Source organism: Carassius gibelio, chromosome A12 (genome assembly GCF_023724105.1).
Source record: "Carassius gibelio isolate Cgi1373 ecotype wild population from Czech Republic chromosome A12, carGib1.2-hapl.c, whole genome shotgun sequence".
Lineage (NCBI taxonomy): Eukaryota > Metazoa > Chordata > Actinopteri > Cypriniformes > Cyprinidae > Carassius > Carassius gibelio.
The window spans coordinates 10,856,531-10,879,293 of record NC_068382.1 but is presented as its reverse complement, the minus strand read 5'-3'; the positions used below and the strand labels follow the sequence as shown (position 1 = coordinate 10,879,293).

General features: G+C 36.6%; 1 protein-coding gene across 2 annotated transcripts in view; it reads right to left on the bottom strand.

Moving 5' to 3' along the window:
- The window catches only part of svild (supervillin d), a 133,363-nt gene that overhangs the window by 60,708 nt on the left and 49,892 nt on the right, over nucleotides 1-22,763 (bottom strand). The window contains exons 1-4 of one of the 2 annotated variants that reach the window (XM_052612195.1): nucleotides 12,621-12,755; nucleotides 12,070-12,476; nucleotides 6,122-6,156; nucleotides 2,079-2,140 (exon numbers count right to left, since the gene is read on the bottom strand). In XM_052612195.1, coding sequence (XP_052468155.1) covers nucleotides 2,079-2,140; nucleotides 6,122-6,156; nucleotides 12,070-12,371 — 399 coding nt within the window. In that variant the 5' untranslated portion in view covers nucleotides 12,372-12,476; nucleotides 12,621-12,755. Of the gene's footprint in view, nucleotides 1-2,078; nucleotides 2,141-6,121; nucleotides 6,157-12,069; nucleotides 12,477-12,620; nucleotides 12,756-22,763 lie in introns of those variants that run through there. The other variant, XM_052612193.1, reaches the window with a different exon arrangement.

Below are 22,763 nucleotides of genomic sequence, written 5' to 3'. Positions count from 1 at the left end.
GAAATTTCCGCGTCTTCATTGAGAGAGCACGTCATGGTTGCTTAGCAACAACAGACAGCCCAGGGGCGCAACTGCCCGAGCGCTTTGGAAAGAAGGAGAAAGCGGCATGACTAGCGTTTTCCATGCGTTTTTAGGCGTGATATGTGAACGGCCCCTAACGCGGGTTCAAAACCCGCGCCAACACAGACTTACTTTATTTTTTATTTTATCCTTACTTCAGCCGCTACAGGTGATCATATCAATAACTTGTAATCTTTAAAGAATATCAGAATGCAATGAGCAAGTCTGCGTTTATTAGACACTTAATAATATCACATCAGTTTGTGCTTTTAGAATCGCCGAATCTGCTGCGGTCGTTCCATCACATCTGCAGCAGAGACCTGAACCAGGAAGTTGATCACCAGATCAAACGGTAACCAGTTAAACCATAACACCGGAGAGTGCCAGGATGTTTTCCTCTGAGGGTGCTCGTGCATCGCAGTTGTGCTGCCGTGGTACACCATATCGTTTTTCAAAGGGAACAAATGGCCATTTTATTTGGACTCTGAATGAAGTATTCCCATACTTTTGATAACAGTGGTCTCTGTTTTTGTGATAGCATGCAATTTTCTCCATTCCCAGTATGCCATTACGCGAGATGTAAACAGTGTGACGCGTCGACGCATTTCACGCAAGTCAACGCATTTTTGTAGTCAACGTAATCGATGATGTTGACACGTCGTTGCAGCACTACTTCGTTACCCATAATCCTGAACAATCCCACAATCCCACAGTGATGCATCTGATTGGTGGAACTCGTGGAACTGTCTGGTTAAACCCCGCGAAGGTCCGTGAAGACTGAAGATCATTAATAAAAAAATAAAAATAAAATATAAACCTATGTTGCCTTTTTGCACGGTAGACTTATCAGTGCAATCATGATCTCCTTGGCAGTCATGATGGCTTTTTTTCAAGGAGGAAAACAAAAGTGTTCAAAAGGGTGAAACCCACTTCAGATCAGGTCATGTAACGTTAGTTGAGTGTAGCGTGTCCGAGGGTCAGCTTGTGGGTTTTGTGAGGGTCAGCTTGTGGGTTTTGTAAGGGCCAGCATGAGGGACAAGACCTACAAAGTTTTGGTGAGTTTTGCAGGGAGGTTGGTAACATTAGTTAGCATTATCGTTCCCTTTAGCTAGGCTACTGTCGCCTTCATATGGTATGAGTCATATCAGAGAATGTCTATGAAATTTACTTCCGGCACCAAAGCTCTCTTGGGATGTGGGCGGGACTGTGATGCTCTATTAACCTTACATGTGAAAAGTTACATTTTTCAGCTCCTGTAAAGGCAGGAAATACAGTTACTTCCATTAAATATGCACTCCAGAGAGGGAGTGTTGCTGATTTAAAATTTATTGTGCTACAAATAATTTAGATTAACAATATAGTTAATAGCCTATAGTTTAACTAAATTGTAATTTAATACAATTTTGACGTTAACTTCCCAAATTTTTCTGTAAAAATCTGAAAGGTCTGAAAAATAAAATTTTTTAAATGTCCTGCCATTTCTACATTTAACATTCATGTGTCAACCCAGACCAATTTCTTTCTTTTCTTTTTTTTACAAAAAAGTAATTTTTTAACCCAAAGCATTGCTTTAATTAAACTTTTCCTTTTTCCTCACAAGCAATCAGGAAAATTTGTTGTTTTCATTCAACTGTTCTTGAGAACACCTGTACATCTTCAAGTCCAGTATTCAGGTTTTCTTATGACAGTCATTACAGAAAGCTCCTTTCAGGACAATTGCAGAGCTAAGCTGACAATAATATGTTTAATTGATTTCATTGTTCAGTCAATTTGTACACCAATCCAGAAGGCTAATTTACCACAGTGCATTTTAAAACTTGTAAATCAGTATTTTTGAATGAGAAGGAAGAGCTGGAATTCAACTTAGTGCTGCTAGTGCTGAAATACGATCCACCTATTACTATAAAATAGAGTTTATACCTGTGACAGTGAAATCAACATAACACAAATAAGAGAAGTCACATGCTGACAAGCAGATCACATGTCCATTACAGTGCTTACAGATAAAGAGCACTTACTTTAAAAAGAGACGTCTTGGCAGGCATACCGGTTTTGGCGTCATAATCTGCTTTCCTGTCGTCTGTCAACACACACAGGAATGTCTGAGCATGCACATTTGCACATGTATGCACACCAATCAAAGTGCCTGAAGCAATCTTTACTCATACTTCACACAGTATATCACATATATTGAGTGAAGCGATGCTCCCAGGAGGATTGTTTCACAGTTTTAGTTTGTAGAAAAATAACCCATCACACAGACACACACACACTATCTCTCTCTCTCCCCTTCTAAAGCTCTTTTATAAACACTTATCATCAAGTACTGCTCTTGACATTAACCCACTGTGCAGAACTCAAAGAAATGACCATATGAAAACCACCTGTTCAGTGAGTGTGAAATAAGACCAGCTGGGAAAAGGGAATCTGTGAAAATGAGTTTGGATGATACAGTCTTTTATGAAATGTAATTTAAAAGGAATTAACATCGATGCTTAACAGAAAAAAAAATAATAATAATAATAATAAACATTTATTATTAGTATGCTTTATTATACAATTAACAGATATATACTACCGTTCAAATATTTACGGTTGGTAAGATTAAAAGAAAATGCTTACTAAGGCTTCATTGGATATAAAATACAGTAAAAACAGTGATATTATGAAAAATTATTACAATTTAAAAGAACAGTTTCTAATATTTTGTAATATATTCCTGTGATAAATCTACATTTTCAGCAGCCATTACTCCAGTCTTCAGTGTCACATCATATTTCAGAAATTATTCTTATATGCTTATTTGCTCCTATATTTAGCAACTTGCTAGCAATCCTCATTTTCCAGATACATAAAAGCTTAAAAAGATGACAGAACTCTCATGGCCTTATGGAACAGAGAAATGTCCAGTGACTGCACACTTCAGAATGTCAGTGGATGTAGTACAATGCAGGAGTCTTTCACCTACTGAATAATAAGAAATAGCTTTATTCGTCAAGTATGTGCAGACAAACAAGGAATTTGTTGTGGTTTTTAGGATCTCTTGGTACACACATATATACTACATACTGTACATACAAGAAATGAGAACAAAGAACAATTAAATGAAAAAAAAAAAAAAAAAAAAAAAACCTTGGTAAATAAGTATATATTCAGAAACAGGGTCACTTGAAGGAGACTGCATTTTTTATTTAGGTAACATAGTCAGTAGGCAAATGCTTCATTAATTGAGGGAAGCAATTATTGTGACCACAATCACTGCCCTAGTGCAGTGATGAATCTTATTTTATTGTTCAGTATAGTAATAGGGGCAGTCTGTGAGTCACATAACTCTGGTTGTGTTACCTCTGATGAAACCTTTGTAAGTTTGACTTTTCTTTTTCTCACTAAGTGGAAAGCAGACTGCCATCACAGAGTGGGTTGATTTTACAGTAAAATGCCATCTTACATCACAAAAATGTCCAACTCCTCCAGAGACGTCAATGATGGGACAAATCCTACAAGTTTACACATTCATATGAATGCCCTCACTGCAAAGCACTTTAAAGCAGGTCAGACAGAGAACACAGCACAGAAACTGTGACAGAAAATCAAACCAACACATATAGCAGGGGAACTCGAATTACATGGCTTGGGTGCAACCTTGAGATTTGGATAGAGTAATCATACTTTATTCATCTTACACATACAGTTATCACCTCATTCATTCAAGCAGTCACAAATTATAAGTGCAAAAATTACTAAATTTACTTGAATTAATTGGGCACTCGTGGTATAATAGTTAAGAGAGTTGGACTTGTAACCAGAAGGTTGTGGGCTCAAGTCTCAGGTCCGGCAGGGATTGTAGAGTTGGGGGAGTGATTGAACAGTGCATATTTCTACCCTCAGTACCACGACCCCCTCAACATCTGGCAACATGCAGGGTTTCAGTGACAGTAGATGCGTTTCCAATGTCGGGCCAAAAGCGAGCATGCTAGTGTGTGGCCAGGCACATTACCATTGTCACTTACAGGGCTTGATCGTGCCTTGTCGGTGCTGTCTTTGGGCAAGTGGCTTTTTGGCCCGAGGAAAACCTATGGCCAAGGTGGGCCAGCCGGGCCTGGAGGAGTGGTTATGAACAAAGCCTGAGTTTCTCCACATCTGGAGAGCATCAGTGCCGCGGATGATTTCAGAAAGCTAACAACTATAACTTCAGCATTAAAAATGTTTTCAAAAAAAGTTGCAGTTTCAGTCAGCAGTGAGTGTTTGAAATAACTAATCAACATTCAAGGCAGAAATATTTATAAGCAATGCAAAGGACTGCATGCTAGCCATTAATGTTATCATAGTAAACATGGTAAATGTGACCACTTGAAGAAATAAGATGTCAGCTTCTTATTCTCTATCACAATCGTGTATTTATTTAGTAACATATTTAGTAAGTTATCTGTCATAAATCTCATCTTGAGAGTTTAGCTCCACGCCACCTATGTCATAAAAACATAACAATGGTTTTTGTTCGGGAGCTTTTATAAAAATATAGAAATGGTAATTTGATGTATATAGGCTACTGTGACTACAAATAAACAAACAGACTCGACTGAATAATCAGGCTATGTTCATTATTTCTGTGTGACTAATTTTTAATCCTGATAAATTAAATTCATTATCATCAATGTATCAATTTTTATAGTAAAACATTGATGTTTTTGGATTTAAATAATTAAAGCATGCAAACAGGCATGGCGCTTTTTTCATGCTCGTTTTGTGATCGTGCTAGTTCCTGATAACTTGTCTTTGTTGGTAAAATGATGGGGTTGTGTGACATTGTTCCTGAGAGGCATGTAAAGGGCAGGTTTTAGTGAAGCGCAGTGGAGCTTCTGGCCCGACAATGGAAACACAGCACTATTTTGGGGCTATTAGCCCCACCTGGCTTGTATAAAGCACTGGCTCGTACTGGACCGACAGTGGAAAAGCGGCTAGTGACTCAGAGGTAGAGTTTGGCACTTTAATGACTAGAGAATCTGACTTGTAACCCAAATGTTGTAGGTTCGAGTCTCAGGTCTGGAAGGGATTGAAGGTTCTACTACCTTCAATACCACAACTGAGGTGAAACCCATGTGCAAGGCACAAAACTCCCATCTGCTCCATGTGCACCGCAGCAAAAATGGCTGCCCACTGCTGTCTGTGTTCACGGTGTGTGCGTTTGGGTCACACGTCACTTCCCTTCATAAATAGCTACAGTATGTTGAGAATAGCTGTGGTGTACAGGCCACTTAGGGGGCTGGATCTACTTTGAGTATCACACACTTCAAACTGAACAAGTTTCTTAGTGGGACCAGGATGTATACAAATGTGCAATAAAATGTTAGAAGAATATTTTGTGAGTGCAGATCATGCTTTTATATACATTACTTCATCCCAACTCTCTAAGGAAGTCTAACGCATATTGATAGTGACACCCTGATGCCGCAAATGATATACAATATTCCAGAAACTGAGCAAGAGAGAGAGAAAAGCACTGTTCCCAGGCTATAAAGTGCTTTTTCAGTGATCCAGACACAACCTGTAAGCTGAGATATTATTTACTGTTTCTACCCATCTTAATTTGAACACTTAGATTTTTGTCACACTAAACATTACTTCAATTGCTGTGCCAAGAGCCAAGTTTAGGAGCTACTCTATACACCTACTTCCTACTCACCGTGATGCTTTGTGCAAATTATGGGAGTATTAACAAATTACTAACAATAGACCATGAATAACCCCAAAAGATCAAATGGGTGAGTCTTAAAACAGAAATATTATGAACGTGTTACAATATATTTTTTATAGTCAATACTATGTAACAAAATTTTAGTCATTTACTGGAACACTATAGCATGTTGTATTTTCCATCTTTAGAAATATTCCTGTAAAACTACTGTCATTTTGAGTTGAAGTTTTTGGTAAAGGTGGATTTAAGTACTACTAATGAGGCCAACAACTGTCCTCTTTAAAAAGTGAGAGTGTGGCACAATGCAGGCAAGATAAATGAATTCTGTATTTCATAATGGGGCTCTTTGAAATCAATGAAACTTACCCTGTGCAATCTGGGCTTCTTCTGCTTCCAGCAGACTGTGTAAAAGAGAGAGAGAGAGAAAGGCAATGACTCATAAAAGTTTGTGAATTATTATGTGGCAAGCACACAAAAGATGACACAGCTTCACCTGAAACCCTTTTCTCTGTTTTGCTGTCCGGCACTTCCATTGTCCTGCTTAAGTTATAGAAGGATGGGTACTCAGTGATAAACACGAGAAAGCATACACCATGCATTATAAATGCCCATGATGAGGGAAAAATTTAATTAAATCAGCAAATATATTGAATATTCACACTGCATTACACAGCTTTTTGTGCAACCCAATGCTCTTTAGAATAATTGTCCCTCCCACTGATATCCCCTGCAGCTAAACAGCAAGTCTAGAGGTCTGCTTGAACAGACCATAAGTGGAAGTGATGTAGATTTCATAGGGTGTTCCATCTCAAGTGAGATTTCATTTAGAATGGCACTTCAGATGGCATAGGGAATGCTGATAAATCACTTTACAGGAAGAGGAATGGAAGATTTACCCTCCATTGTGCATCACTTTAGCACTTTAAATAAAATTACATAAATGTTTAAATAAAACTGAAAGTGAGTTGAGGCTTACCGTATTTTCCGGACAATAAGTCACACTTTTTTTTCATAGTTTGGCTGGTCCTGCGACTTATAGTCTGGTGCGACTTATTTATCAAAATTAAATTGACATGAACCAAGAGAAATGAACCAATAGAAAACATGACCGTATATATGCTGCTCAGTGCTTCTGTAGTCTATTGAAGACATAGAGCACCCTTTCGCGGCTGTAGACGGTAATGTTTTCTCTTGGTTCTTGGGTCTAAATAAATGCGACTTATAGTCCAGTGCGACTTATATAGGTTTTTTTTCCTCATCATGACGTATTTTTGGACTGATGCAACTTATACTCAGGTGCGACTTATAGTCCGAAAAATATGGTAAGTGTTATTACTGGGTTTAAATTATTCCCAGGTATTTTTTATTTTTATTTTTTTTGTATGCTGCTGTTCAAGGGTATAAGGTGCCCGAGATGCTAGCATTACAATGCAATCATATTACATTTATTTAATATAATAGACATATAACCAAATTACGCATGACAATTTACATGAATTAAATTGATAATATATTCATATACACATGGATATACTGTATAGTGCAAATAATTGGTGCAAACAACACTGGCTTTCATTCACTAATAAGTATGTGGATATTCATATGCACAGGATTAAATCTCACAAAAAAAAAAAAAGAAAAAAAAATGCACCTTATTCACAACATGCAAACACATGTGTTCTTTACCTTGTTCTATTGTTAGTGAATATGGAATATTCTAAATGAGCAAAGTTAGTTTGTGTGCCCTAGGTTATCAGTTTGCATAAAACACATCATCTCAATATAACGGATGTCCAAACAAGCTTTTATTAACAGACTTTCATCACAGCAAGCATATGACTATCCCGAAAGATACTGTATGCAGCAAAATCCTCAAGTAACGTCAAACTTTCCATCCTCCAACAAAATAAACACCTTTAATACATATATCATTTCTTCAAAGACTGTAGATCTTATCCTAAGTTCATAATGACCACAAGGTGCTTATGGAACAGGGTTGAGGGCACAGAATTGCGCTACATTATGAGCATTTATGAGTAACATTCTAATCTGATTTTATAGCTGCTGCAGAGAAACAGATGACTTTGTAATACTGCAGATGGACCACCTCTATGGTGCATTCTTGGAACTTGACAACTCATGATGACCCTGAACTGTTGCGGACTTCTTGTGTTCCATGAGAAGTTGAAAAAACAGCATACAGTTTTAAGACAACTTTAGGGTAAGTAAACAATGACAGAATGTTCATTCTTGGGAGAACTACATTCTAAAAACAAACTCCTTAGTGGCAATGAAAGATGACGAGAGAGAGAGAGAGAGAGAGAGAGAGAGAGAGAGAGAGAGAGAGAGAGAGAGAGAGAGAGAGAGAGAAAGAGCAGGGAAAATTAAAACATTTTATATATGGGAGTAGGTGAGGGGTTGAAACACAGCCTGACCCAACTCATTCATTCATTCATTCAAGATCAGCCTGCAGCTGAGCCCCATAAGTCTAGATGAGTTTTTAGTAGACAGAACCCAGTGACATGCTGCTTTCTTCCCCTTATATATACAGAACACTGGCTTTAGCACCTCTCTATTGGAGTCTATTTTGATGAGATCTTTAATTTCTTTCCATCTCTGTTGGCAATCAAAACATCATTTAGCATATAATATTTAGCAAAATCAAACTCTACAGCAGCTCAAGGCAGTTTAAGTTTGCCATAATATCAAATATTAAAACATTCCAACTTGCATTTTTAACCTTCCTTTACCTCAAGGTACTGTGTCAGATTATCAGCCCAACATGGCTGCATCTGTTGTATAAACAAAGAACAGATTAGGGCTGAAACGATTCCTCGAGTAACTCAATTACAAAAAATGATCGAAGCCTCTTAATTTATTTTAAATCTCACGTCAGGTTCTTTCGCAATGATTTTTTTTCATGTGACAACGCGTTTACATCACCCACAAAGCGGAAGGAGACACAAGTGCTGCATCCCATACACAGGAAAGGATGCATATGTGTATCCTTCGCGCTCTCAAATCACCCACAATCCTATTCGCGCAGCTTTGCTATCTAACGTTAGTTCAAAAATTAAAAAATGTTGAACATTAACGTAGTCGGAGCGTTAACGGCTTTTATTTACGTTACCAAACATTTGTTGTAACTGTAGTAAATACAAGTAAAGTTTGACGTTTGAAGTTTGAATTTTGAAGTTCTGCTACAAGATGGCAGCACGCAGCCGACTTCAACTTCCGGTCGACTTCCTTGCCGCCTGATTCAAATGGACCTTTTCTAATGACACAATTACGTGCACTTGCTAGCCTGTTCCATTTACGTGTTCTCCGTATGCTAAAGAGGACTCTCACCTAGCCTCTGAAGGAAGTGACTTGGAAGGATCAGTCCTACCAAGGAAGTATCCTTGACACTGAGAAACTCCTAGTGTCTTTGATTTGAGGGCGCGGGCAAACGTAAAGAGAACGTCGTGGCATGTGTCCACTGCAAGATAGAGCTGGCATACCACAACTAGGGCCCTATGACTACTGCAATGCAGAAAACATAGAGGGAATCGCGGAATCCAGTCATAAAAACGTAATTTACAGTTTAACGCGGAATGGCACGGAATTTGCCAAATTTTGAATGAATTAATCAAAAATCGTTCATTACACTTACATCAAATCACGATATGGACTAATATATGTAAATATTAAGCCAGAACAGTCTATTTAAATATGAATCCTGCATGTTCTGCGTGTCTCTGTTAATGAATGGAGCAGAAGCGCGACTTCCTTTATTACAGACACTGAAGCGCATGTGACGCCCCGGTGATTTCATCGTCTGCTGCCTCACTAAATAAGGAAGTGAACACATGAACAACATCTCCAGAACTGCTCTGACAGTTACTTCATGAGCATTTGACCGTTTGACTGGAGTAAAACTAGCGTCACATCACATACACAGAACTGTAAAAGTACATCAACCCGTCAAAATAAAAGTCCGGTTTAGTTAGTAAAGACAATTATTTGCCAGAGATGTATTACTATTGTTCAGCAGAATGTACATAGCCTACTACTAAAAAATAAAAAGGAAAAAAATAAATCAAACATTATTTTTTTTAAGGTTTAATCACGCAACATTTCTTCCATGTTTTATTTTTAATAGTAAAGCCCCTTTGTTTACCAAAAAGTTAAGTTTGCTTAATTTTCAATAATTAAAAATAAATTAAATTAATGTTCTATGTGTTTAATGTTTAATGCATCTCATAAAATGCTTTATTTGAAACCCCAACTGAATGGCCACTTAAAAGCACTTAATTCATCTGTCAACTTTCTTTTCATTGTTCACAGTACAAGTACAGATAGAGAAAGAATGGGTAATAATTAAATGTTTATTTTTTATGTATGCATTCTATGCATTTAAAAAATAAAAATAGTTTTTCTAAAAAAGGAAACTTAATTGTTCATTTTAAGAGACCCAGCAGTCTTATTTTCTCTTGCATAATAAAATTGCACTTTAATTAAGCAAAAACACATTTTATCCGATTACTCGAATAATCGATGGAATTTTTGGTAGAATACTCGATTACTAAACTATTCGATAGCTACAGCCCTAGAACAGATGATCAAGTAACCCTTACAAATTGTAGCTTTTATTATGTTTTCTCTAAAGTTATAGACCTTGTTTATAGATCACCCCTTTTCAGTGCTGTCTTCTGTTTGTACCATGAAATACTTGAAAGTAAGTCAATTTGTACAAATTTATGAATGAACTGCTCATTTGAAAATCTTCCTGGTCTATGACATTTGTAATTTATGACATCCGCTTCGAACATTAAAATGCACATTATGACTTTCCTTAATTCTACCTACTCTACCTAAATGCACTCTACCTACTAATTACTCAAACTGTGATGCTACCACAAAAAGAAAAGTTTAAAGACGAATATTCTAAAGATGGCTGCTCACGTTTCTCTGACACAAAGTTTATAATAGTCAAGGGTTTGGACACATATCATTCTTCACTATTAATATTTTCCACAATTTAAATAAATCATCAGAATTATGAAATAAAATAACTTAAGTATGGGAATAATATAGTAACCAAAAACCCTTATGCAAGTTTACCTTTGCCTTATTGTAACATCTTATATATTTAATTTGGTCTTCTCCAAGTAAACTGATGCTGAAAAGTTTACTACCTGTTCCATTCTGTAAATTTGAAGTAAGTTTGGAAACTTTTGACTGGTAGTAGTAAGTAGTGTTGTCTGGTTGGACATTGTCTTTTGCTATGCAAATAACATGGGTTTGACGTAAATGATGTAGGGGAGCTAAAAGGAAGAAAACACCTGAGAAGCAAAGATCGCTCACTCAGAAAACTATAGTTTTCTATTTCACTTTATTTTCTTTCTCTTTATTTAGACAAAAGCAGTTAGAAAGCGTCTAGTTATTTACTAATTGCCATAGTACTTCACAATGTAACAGTAAGGGAACAACTTGTGCAGTAAAATTAGGCTCTGTGCCAGCAGATACAAAGCTAAACGTCATGTTGTCTGATCAAGCTTACAGCCAGCACACAATTTCACTGACACTTGAAGACACCGGAGTAAACAGCTAAAGATTAGTTCTCAACTCATTAATCACATAGTCCTCCACATTGACCCTTATCAATTATATTCTACATCTAGTCCAGTTTTACTTTCTCTTTTATATTAGACCCAGGTCTTACTAACCTTGACAGTGCAGAAAATGAAAGACTAAACGGTGACATGCTGGGGCAGGACTTGCTGGTTTGACATGTAATGGCCGAGTCTGAGAATGAACAATGTCAACATGCCACTCTCCTGTTCACTCTCCAATGTCAACATGCCACTCTCCTATCAACCAGTTATTTTATAAATTTATTAGTCAAATTATTAAAATACTGAGTATTTCTCAAATTTTTATTGAGGATTTGTTTTTTATTATTTAAAATCGGACAAATCGGTACAGATAATCAGCACCGAACAAGGAAGAGAAACTTCTACTCTGTCCGTCATACAAGAACATTCCAAACTAAGACTGAGACTATCATTCCTCTCCCTCATCTGGAACCCCTTTCACATTTGCTTATAATATCCATGTTTGTAATTGCCAATAAAGGAGAAACACTATGTTGGCTGTGCTTTAGTAAGTTAAAACCAAAACAAAAATCTTTAATGTAAAAATCTCCCTGACTATGGCTAAGTTCAAAGTGCCCTCAGTCTGAACTTACTGAGCAGTGAAACATGAGATCTGTGTTACACTCTGAACGGACAATATTTATCATTGCAGGATATTACACTAAGACTTAAACTCACCTGTGATGTTGGCGTGAACATGTTACTTGGTTTTTCTCGTCACTGTGGCTAACGAATGGTGTGGCATCTGTTTTTGCCTCTCCTTGCCTGCTCAGAGCACTGATATCTTTATCGCACTGACTTAGTAGAGAGGAAACCTCGGTCTTCTTCAGCTCAGAGGTGCCTGTGGTTTCCCTATTTTTTTCCCTCCGTGTATATAGGGATGAACTTTCCTCCAAGTCGGCATACCTTTCAGCCAACTCCCGTCTTCTCTCTGCCTTGTAGCGGGCAATACGTTCAGCTTTGGAGTCCAGAGCATCCATTATATCTCAATTCCAGTTACACGTCCTTTGGCTGAGATATAAGCTACAACACGGAAGAGTCTTGCTCACTTCCTAGTGGACAAAGAGTCTGACGATATAATTCCACTGTTGAAAGAGACAAACAAAATGAGTTGTCTGCTCTTGAATCAAAAAAGTCTTTTGTTTAAGCACTGAATAAAGCAAGAAACAAAAGAAGGAAAAAAAACTATATGGACTATATACAAAATACTGGTACAGTCACTAACACACCTACACTCTAATCCTTCTTATGTCAGTTTTTAGTCAGCCATGATGTCAAACGAAAGCCTGTAAAGGAGAGAAGTGATCCTGCTGAAAGAAAACATGCAGGACTCCTGCCCACATTGCTGTGATTCTCATATTACCCTGAACAGCCCCAGAGAAAGAGAGAGAGAGGGAGAGAGAGAGAGATTAGCACCAAAGTGCACTCAACACACACTCATGCTCTTTTTCAGAACCTTTAGCAGCATTGTTATCTGCTGCCTGCATAGGCCGCCTTCTAAGAGTTCGTTCACACAGAACAAACATCAGTCCAAATCTTATTTTTTTGCATATCGGACTGGAATCTGATCATATTAAGTGAATGGCAAAAAAAAAAAAATATGTGGTTTGAATTTTGATTCACACTGCATTTCTGGAAATCCATTTAAGTGATCAGATTTTTCTTTAGCTTTTTCTTTGCCTGTCACTTTCTCATACCCCGCAAAACTTCAACATGTCAGACGTTTTTAGAAAACATGTTGAAGTCTCTGAAGAAACAAGGTTGTGTTGTTGCAAATCAAGCAGAACATGACACTGCTGGTCTACATAACTCTTTGAATTTTGAGGCCGGCAGTGACACCAGCCTGGAAAAAAGCACAGAAAAACGGCAGATAAAGCGCAGTCCAGCTTTTCTGCCATTGGTTCATAATATGTAATATTCCAATGCTAAGGTAACATGTCCAACATCTGTATTGCAAACCGTAATGCTGTTGTTGTGTTTTAGCATTTGTTGCCATAAAAAAAACAATACAGATATTACATTAGGTGAAAAGAGCAGCATTGGACACACAAATCGGATCTGAACAGCTGCAACACAATGTGGACACACGTGGTTCAAGTTAATGTTTTGATACTGAAAGTATTTAAACTTTTAGACTTAAATCAATATTTCTGAGAATTTAATTCATTTATCTCATATTATTATCTCATACATTATTTTCACTGAGCCTGTTTCATAAATTATCTTACATTATGAAACAGACCTTCATGTCAGGGCTGCACCTATGCAGCATAAAAAAATACACCAAGTATGCCAATGACCAGGTGTTGCAACAGGGTCCCCTCCCATAACACCACCATGACCACAGGTAGGCATCACACAAGAACACACAAGTCTTTCTCCACAGATTTGTTTTCATCTTAAATCCATTCAAATACCAGATCTACATGCCTACACATGTCAGCATGAAGCAATTAGAATCATATCAGTGTGCGTGTGTGTCTGTGTCTGTAAACACAACTGTGGGTGATGAAGGCTGGATGGAATTGCTGTGAAAGACGAAGAACTGTGTACTGGTGTTTGCGTTAGTGGGTGTTTGAGGGCACAAAGGGAATTTAGCATTGCCCTCCTGGATTCCTACTGCGGGGTGCATGGGTTAATGGGCCACATCTGGCACCTCACATTTAATAGCTTCCACACAGAGCAAGGGAGAGAAAGCAAAAGGCAAACAAAATGGAAAAATTAGGGTAACGATAACTGAAAGGAAAATAATGAGTTTGCACACAAGAGAGAATGCAAACAATACTGATAAAGACAAAATCTTCAATGCTGATGAATGAAATGATCATGGAACAAAGGGAAAGGTGGATTGGAGGAGGGTGTTGAATGATGGGGGTTAGAGGAACAAGGTAAGAGCAGAATGACATCATCGTGAGAAGAAATGTAGTTTCCCATGACTAGGATAAGTGTCACAAATATGCACCAGTGTGCCAACAGTAGGCATGGGCAAGTATGAGATTTTGATAGTATGATTACCTTAATAAAATCAAATGTATTTTTATTTATTTTTTTTACTAAACACTACTTTTTTGTGAGCGACATTTCTGAAATATTTCCTGAATTTTGTGCTGCCTTGCAATTTTTGATGTGGATGGTTGATTTGCTTCTAGAGCTACAGCTGCCCTAAGAAGAAGAAAAGTACAGACAGACATCTTTATTAAAACTAAATCTGTAATTCCAATTATTTCATTTTAAATTTTATTTAATTTTAATCAAAAAACAATGTTCTGAATAGCTTTGTGAAATTATGCTCCATGCCTGAACAAATCAAACAGCAGATGGGCTGAATGAGAGCGCATATTCACTCTCTGAAAGCAGGAGGTTTCTGGAACAGCAGCAATACTCGATTACTAAAATATTCGATAGCTACAGCCCTACCATGAGCATGTCAGAGTTAAGAAGAATTAATGCACGCCTCCACTCGAAGTTACGAGCGGGCCGTTTGCAGTGCATTAGAACGTTGTTTTCAAGCCGCATCCGCGCTTCATTCTAGAAATTTATTGTTTGCATATAGTAGTGTATACAATGTAATCGATTATGGCCCGGGACAAAACCAGCCCGCGCAGTCGTCTCTCCATAGTTGTGTTGTCTCGGTGTTGTTTGCTGGCTTTTCCTCTTATGTTGGAATTTTCCCGCACGTACATTCTGACCAATCGAAAAGCAGTTTAGAAAATACGTCATGCCCAATGAGTGATGTGGATGTTGTCATGTGACTGCATTTTGGTTTGTTTCAACTGGTTCGGACCAAAGCAATCAGTGTGTTGTGAAAAGGACCCAAAAAAGCAGAAAAATGCTACAATGTTAAATTTTTTGCCCTTGGTTCGGACCAAATGAACCGAACTAGAACCGAATCACCCTTATTACAGTATAGAAACTATTCTGTCTTAATGTGATGTAAAAGTGTTTGTAGTATATAAACATTGATAAATCATTATTATTGAATATTGTCCAGCAGTTGTCTGATTCTTAAGCCAATTGAAAGCTAGAAATTTGAGAAAAAATTAAGTTGCCTATACACTAATGTTACCAGTGAAAAGTTTTTGAACAGTAAAATTGTTCATGTTTTAAAAAAAAAAGTCTCTTCTGTTCAACAAGCCTGAATTTATTTCATCAAAGTACAGCAAAACAGTAAAATTTAGATTTTTTTGTATTTAGAGAAACTAATTTATTGTAATTTCAAAGCACAATTTTTAGCATCATTACTCCAGTCACACAATCCTTCAATAAAACAGGTTGATATTATGAATTGCTGCTTAAAAAAAAACATTATTTTGACGATGTTGAAAACATCGGAGTAGAATTTTTTCACGTTTCATTGATGAATAGAAAGGTCAGAAAACCAACATTTATCTGAAATAACATATTATAATGTCTTTTGTAACATAAATGTGATGATAAATGTCTATATCATACCTTTTGATGAATTTAAAACATCCTTGCTAGATAAAAGTATTAATTTCTATAATTTCTTTTCTGAAAAAATATAATGACTCTTTAGCTTTCGAATGGTGTATTATGTTACAAATGCTTTTTATTTCACATAAATGCTGATCTTTGGATCTTTCTATTCATAAAGAATCATAAAAAAGGTACTCAACTGTTTTAAATATTAATAATTATAATTAAAAAAGGTTTCTTGAGCAGAATTTCAGCATAATAGAATGATTTCTGACGGATCATGTCACACTTAGGTCTGCGGCAATGATGTGTATATATATATATATATATATATATATATATATATATATATATATATATATATATATATACACACACACACACACACATACATTAGTGGTGGGCCGTTATCGGCGTTAACGTGCTGCGTTAACGCGAGACTCTTATCGGGCGATAAAAAAAATATCGCCGTTAATCTATTCTCCAAGTTGGGTTGGGAGCTGGGTCTATACTAAGCAAGCTATGATGACTTTCACCTTGATATTTTATATAACCGACTGGCTGAGGCCAGCCTAACGGACAGCGACAATGAACCAAGCTCTCTTCTGCGAAGTTCTCCTCAAAGTCCCTCCTGCACCGGAATGAACAAATACAAATCACAGTTTGAAACAAACAACAAGATGTGAAAGAGCCCAATTCAGTACTCGCGGTGTTCAGGTGTTCAGGGCTCACGCAGAGAAAGGCATCTCGAGACGCTAAAATAAGCGGTTTCAAGTGTTTTGATTAAAACACTTGAACATCAAATTTGCTTATTTTTGCTCTAGTGCCGACAAATACATACGAAATATGTCAAAATATCCACCTTGGAAATTATGCTCGAAAAAACTGTCAGTTATTTCTTAAGTGAAAGTAAACAGTTGAGGAAAAAAATGGGATTTGTTAATATTGGATGCGTTCATCGTCTCTTAAAGTGACCGCGCCTAATTTAGCTACTGGCTGCTGTAATGTTAATCCAAGAAAATGAAAGAAAGAAAATCACTCACTTCTCTTGACTACATTGTAGTTTTAACAGTCAAACCAAAAATTATTCAGACACCAGATATATTTTTTGATATATATATAGCAAAACTGTAATAATGTGAGAAATGTTGAAGGTGTCTGAATAAATGTAGGTTTCTTTGTATATTTCGTTTTTACATTGAAGACTATGCAGTGCTTTTTCACATTTAATTATTTAGTTTCCGTACCATGACACCTACAAACTTGAAAAAAAAAACATTGTGTAAATAGCACAAATAAATAAAAATAAACGAACATTAAAATTAAACAATTTCAAACAGGGCCCACTGGTACAACCTTCACCGGGTCCCCGCTTGTGCAGTGTAGAATTAGTTTACAGCTTTTTCAAGCAGTTTGTGATGCATTTTGGAAACAGGAGATGTACATTTCTAATGCACCATCTAGCTTGATAAACCCCTTCTCAAAGACTTACTGTTTGTCGATTTTATTTGGGTAACACACATATTCTGAATGCCACTGGCAGAATTCGAATGAGCCATTTTAATCTAGATTAATTTCAAGATCACAGTGAGATTAATCTAGATTAAAAAAATTAATCTATGCCCACCTCTAATATATATATATATACACACACACACACACAGTGGGGCTCGAAAGTTTGGGCACCCTTTGCAGAATCTGTGAAAAAGCGAGTAATTTTCAAAAAATAAGAGAGATCATACTAAATGCATGGTATATTTTATTTAGTACTGTCCTTAGTAAGATATTGTACATAAAATATATTAACATTTAGTCCACAAGACAAAAAAAAAAAAAAAATGCTGAAATTATTAAAATAACCCCACTCAAAAGTTTGGGAACCCTTGGTTCTTAGTACTGTGTGTGGTCACCTGATAATCCACGACTATCTTTCTGTTTTGTGATGGTTATATTTTTTAGATAGAGATAGCTATATATATATATATTATATATATATATATATATATATATATAATATATATATATATATATATATTTATATTATATATATATATAATATATATATATAATATATCTATATATTTATATATATATATATATATATATATATATATATATATATATATATATATATATTATATATTATATATATATATATATATATATATATATATATATATATATATATATATATATATATATATATATATATATATAAACATTACTGCCCCCCCCCCCCCTTCTGAAATTATGGCTATGCCCCTGGTTCCAGGGGAAGCTCCTTCAGCCATTATACATGTGTGACTGACTGCTTGCACCAACAGGAGGGGGAAGGGTCGTGTTACTCCCTACATTGGACTCAATCTGAGGGATTCCAAATTTCCTGCACTTTCACTCTTTGTGGAGACATGAAAAACTGCGAATACCGCAGGAACCCTGAAATTTTCAAATCGCGGTATACCTTGAAACCAGTAATCCGCATGTCTAGCCAGCCAATAGCTTGACTGGCAGCACACTAGAGCAGGAGAGGAGATAATCATTTTCTTTTTAGTGCCCAAAGATATGTGCAACACCCATTGCAAGTGAACAGCTTTTCCTAAGTGTGTTATATTAACTACAGATAGGAAAGGTATTACAGAAACCTCCTAACTTGACAAAACATCTTAAAAATTCTCTTAACTTTAGGACAGGGATAGGCAACTCCGGTCCCGGAGGGCCACTATCCTGCAGAGTTTAGCTCCAACCCTAATTAAACACACCTGAACAAGGCAATCAGTGTTTTCGGGATTACTAGATACAGGCAGGTGAGTTTTTATGAGGGCTGAAGCTAAACTCTGCAGGATAGTGGCCCTCCAGGACCGGAGTTGCCTATCTCTGCTTTAGGACAACCCCACAGCTGTCCTAACTTCAAAATTATTTGAAAGCCAACGGAAAAAATGCTTACGATTGCGCTGTCCAACAATGGTTTTAAATGTTTTATTAACTGAAAATGAAGAATGGAGAGGTTTAGTGGTAGAAAGACTCTTGGAGGACCCTGAAGATGTGTTACATTTTGAAAAAAAAAAAAAAAAAATAATAATAATAATAATAATAATAATAATTACAGATTGCCGCAAACCATGATATTACAGTTAGCACAGGAATGCAACCAGCATTACAGAGACCGAAAAAGTGTCACAGAGCATTACCAGTTATAGTGCAAGTGACAATGCCTTATGTTTTTTTTGCAAAAGGCGATGCTTTATATGAGCAAAATACATTGACTAAATTCAAAAAGTAAAGATCATTGGAATTGTACTTTTTACAAATATTATGTCACACCAACTGACCAAATTAATTTGAAGGTTTGATACAGAAGAAATGGCATTTTAATCTAACTTTAGCAGATTTTTAACACTTTTTAATATTGTACCAGATTTCCATAGGTATTTTTCTCAGGTAGCCACCCTCTTTTGAAGCAGTGACCAAACATGACCATCCATTGAAAATGCTTTAGATTTCTGTTGCAAATTGACAGTGGTGCCAGTGCCTGTACTGAACTGAACTGTTATGGGCAATATGCTGTAGCTCCTATGACAAGGATAACCAGGTATGCTTGAGCATTCTGTCTTTTTATAGGGTCGCATCTTATGACATCACATCCTGTTTTTGGTAGGTTTAAATATCTTTCATGTTGCATTTATATTTTGGTAAAATTGAGTTTGTTTGGATGCGGACAGAGACCACCTTCTCAAAGTGCCTTAGTCCACTCGTTTTGTGTGCACCAAGGTTCGAATGGAAGTGCATCACCACATGAGCTTTTATTATCAGCCAGTGTGTATTTATCTAGACATATGTCAAGGTCTGGTTACAAAGAATGAAGCAGAGATAAATCATATCCTTGCAGTTTAACCTATTGCAGAAGGTAAACACTTAAAATTTGTAAATGTGACTGTCTAAAGACCTCAAACAGTAACGTCATAAAATCATCATGTTGATGAACATGAGCAAAAATGCCAAAAACAACCAAAACCATAATGTGCAATTTTCCTTCCAAGGGAATAAACCCCATGAGAGGCGGAACAGCTTACATTTGACTCTATGATTAGAAGTGTACGTAATTCTACAAGTCATCTAGGGGTCCCATTCTGTGCTCCTTGCTATTCCCTATAAAGGAGTCTTAAAACCAAGCACTCACGTGTTTGGAAAACTATGCTTTATTCCCAAAATCATGGGAAGAACACTTGCTGATATGAGGACTTTGCAAACACATTAGCAGCCACATCAGGAGAGCAGAAAATTTAAGATATCATACAAGAAGTTAGAACTGACATAAGAGTTAAATTTACTATGTACAGTGGGTGGCCAACCAGACGCAGGTGTGCATTTGCAGCTTTTGACCACTGGGTGGCTCTTTAACCACAAGTTATCAAACAAGCGCGTCAAAGCACATTTTCGCAAATAGATGTCAGCTTTGCCTCACCGATGTGTTACATTTGACAGCTGCAGTCAAGAAAAATGAAAGAAAAACACTGTAGTTCAAATATTTAATATTCACAAATGAAAGTTTATTACTTATGAAGTTATGTGCGTTTCTTAGAACAAATTCAAGCAGGATAAATATCAAGCCTATGAGCCTGTGCTTATATTTTCTTTAAGCTACACAGTATTACACCATATTTTAGATTTGACACATTAAATGGTGTGCAGTATTATTTATATAATATGAATATTATTCTAAAGAAATTGTGGAATCAAAGCATTAAAAGTGGTAGTCTATTTTAGTGATGCCTATATTTAAATTTTTTGTGAAAAATATATTTGTCTGTACACCGATTAAGAAATTGTTGTTTTCTATAAATTATTTCCTTTATTTTAGTAAAACGTGAGGCACTGTAATTTTGATCCCATTATTGAGGCCTAATTAAAACAAGAAACAAATAAATTAAACCTGCACGATTTAGCTAAATCATTAAAACAACAAAAAAGAATGGACAAATTATCCTTACATTATCCTCACACAAATATCCTCACATTTAAACAAGTTCTCTCATTATAATCAGCAAAATGCGCACGGTGTAAAAAAGAGCCTCATCAACTGACAACTTCAGTGATTTTAAAGGGAGACTTCTTTACTTGCTTTCATATAATTTAAGTAAAAAAAACCGCACAGCATTTATTCTTATTTGTCTACTTTTTTATTATTATTATCATTTATTTATTTTGGATAATTGCATGTAAAAATTATTTACTTTGTAATGCATATGCAAAATGTGAATTATTATTCATATTCAAGTGTTTGTGCGAAAATAAATAATGCGCATGCATGACAGGGGGGGCCCTCTCGATCACTTGAATTTTTTCCTGATAATTAAATAACTTAAAATTGGGGTGTCTCGCATACAGGAAAAATATATCTACAGAAAGCTTGAAATGTCTACTTTAAAACGAATCGATTCAAAATGAAAGCATAATGTAATCTGTGAAGGTTGAATTTCTCTCTAAATGTGCATGGAGAGAATCAGCACTGTGAATTTCATCTTGCAGCCGACAAGAAAACATTTGTTTATTAATATATATTTAAAATGTCTCCCTTTTCACAATTATTAAGCTACTTCTGCCTGTGCTTTATGGCAAGCTTAATGCACGTGCATGAGCGCGGAATATATTAAGGCTCATTATGGAGTATAGATGTAAATTTAATATAAACCTGTGATTAGTTGAATAATGACAAATTAATGACCAGTAACTAGAAAAATATTACGTGGAGGCAGACCTATTAAATAACCTCTAGACATCTCTATTAAAGTTTTTAAAGCATTTCTTATGCATTTGCATAAATTCTGCTTTCAGGACCCTGTAATGGAGAGATGCCTTAAAGGGGGGTTGAAATGCTATTTCATGCATACGGAGTTTTTTACACTGTTAAAGAGTTGGATTCCCATGCTGAACATGGACAAAGTTTCAAAAATTAAGTTGTACGTTTGAAGGAGTATTTTTGTTCCCAAGTTTCGGTAAGTTTTTTTCGAGTATGGCTCTGTGTGACGTTAGATGGAGCAGAATTTCCTTATATGGGTCCTAGGGCACTTCTGCCAGAAGAGCGCGCGCTCCCGTATAGCAGAGCACTGAGAGCACAGACATTTCACTGATCAGAGCGATTCACTGATCAGAGCGAGAGCGTCGCGAAAAGTCACAAAAGAAGTGTGTTTTTGGTTGCCAGGGCAAGACAACCCTGCACAGATTACCAAAAAAAAAAAACAGCATTAAGGGACCAGTGGATGGAGTTTATTTTTACAGAGCATCAACGGAGTTGTGCAAGTGTTTTTGTTTGTTCCCTGCATTTCGAAGACGCTTGTTTTACAAACAAGGCCCAGTTTGACGACGGATTTGCGTACCGTTTATTTCTTAAGGATGATGCAATCCCAACGAAAAAGGGTCACGATCGTGTGTTGGAACCGCAGGCGGTGAGTAAAACTGCTCAAAATATATCTGCCTCCTTGTTAGTGCGTCCCCTCCCATGCCGGAGACCCAGGTTCGAGCCCCGCTCGGAGCGGGTCGTTGCTGCTGCTGCTCTCGTTCAGATTCAGCCTCGGGATCTGATTCTGGATCATAAATATACGCTGAATCTGACTGTTAGCCATGGTTTGTTTTGGTTGGTTTTGTCCTCACGGTAAAGTCACAGTTTCCACATGCTCTCAACGCAAAAGCCTACTGGCACTCATGATTCTTTAGCTCCGCCCACACACCACGCCTCCAGCCGGTCGTGTTTTTCCGGGAAAAATCGGTACAGACTATCTTTCTCTTATGAATATAATAAAACTAAAGACTTTTTGGAGTTATGAAGGATGCAGTACTACTCTATAGGTACTCAAGATTAACAGGATATTGAGTGAAAACGAGCATTTCACCCCCCCTAAACACAGATTTTTCCTCTGAAACACAAAAACAAAAGTTGA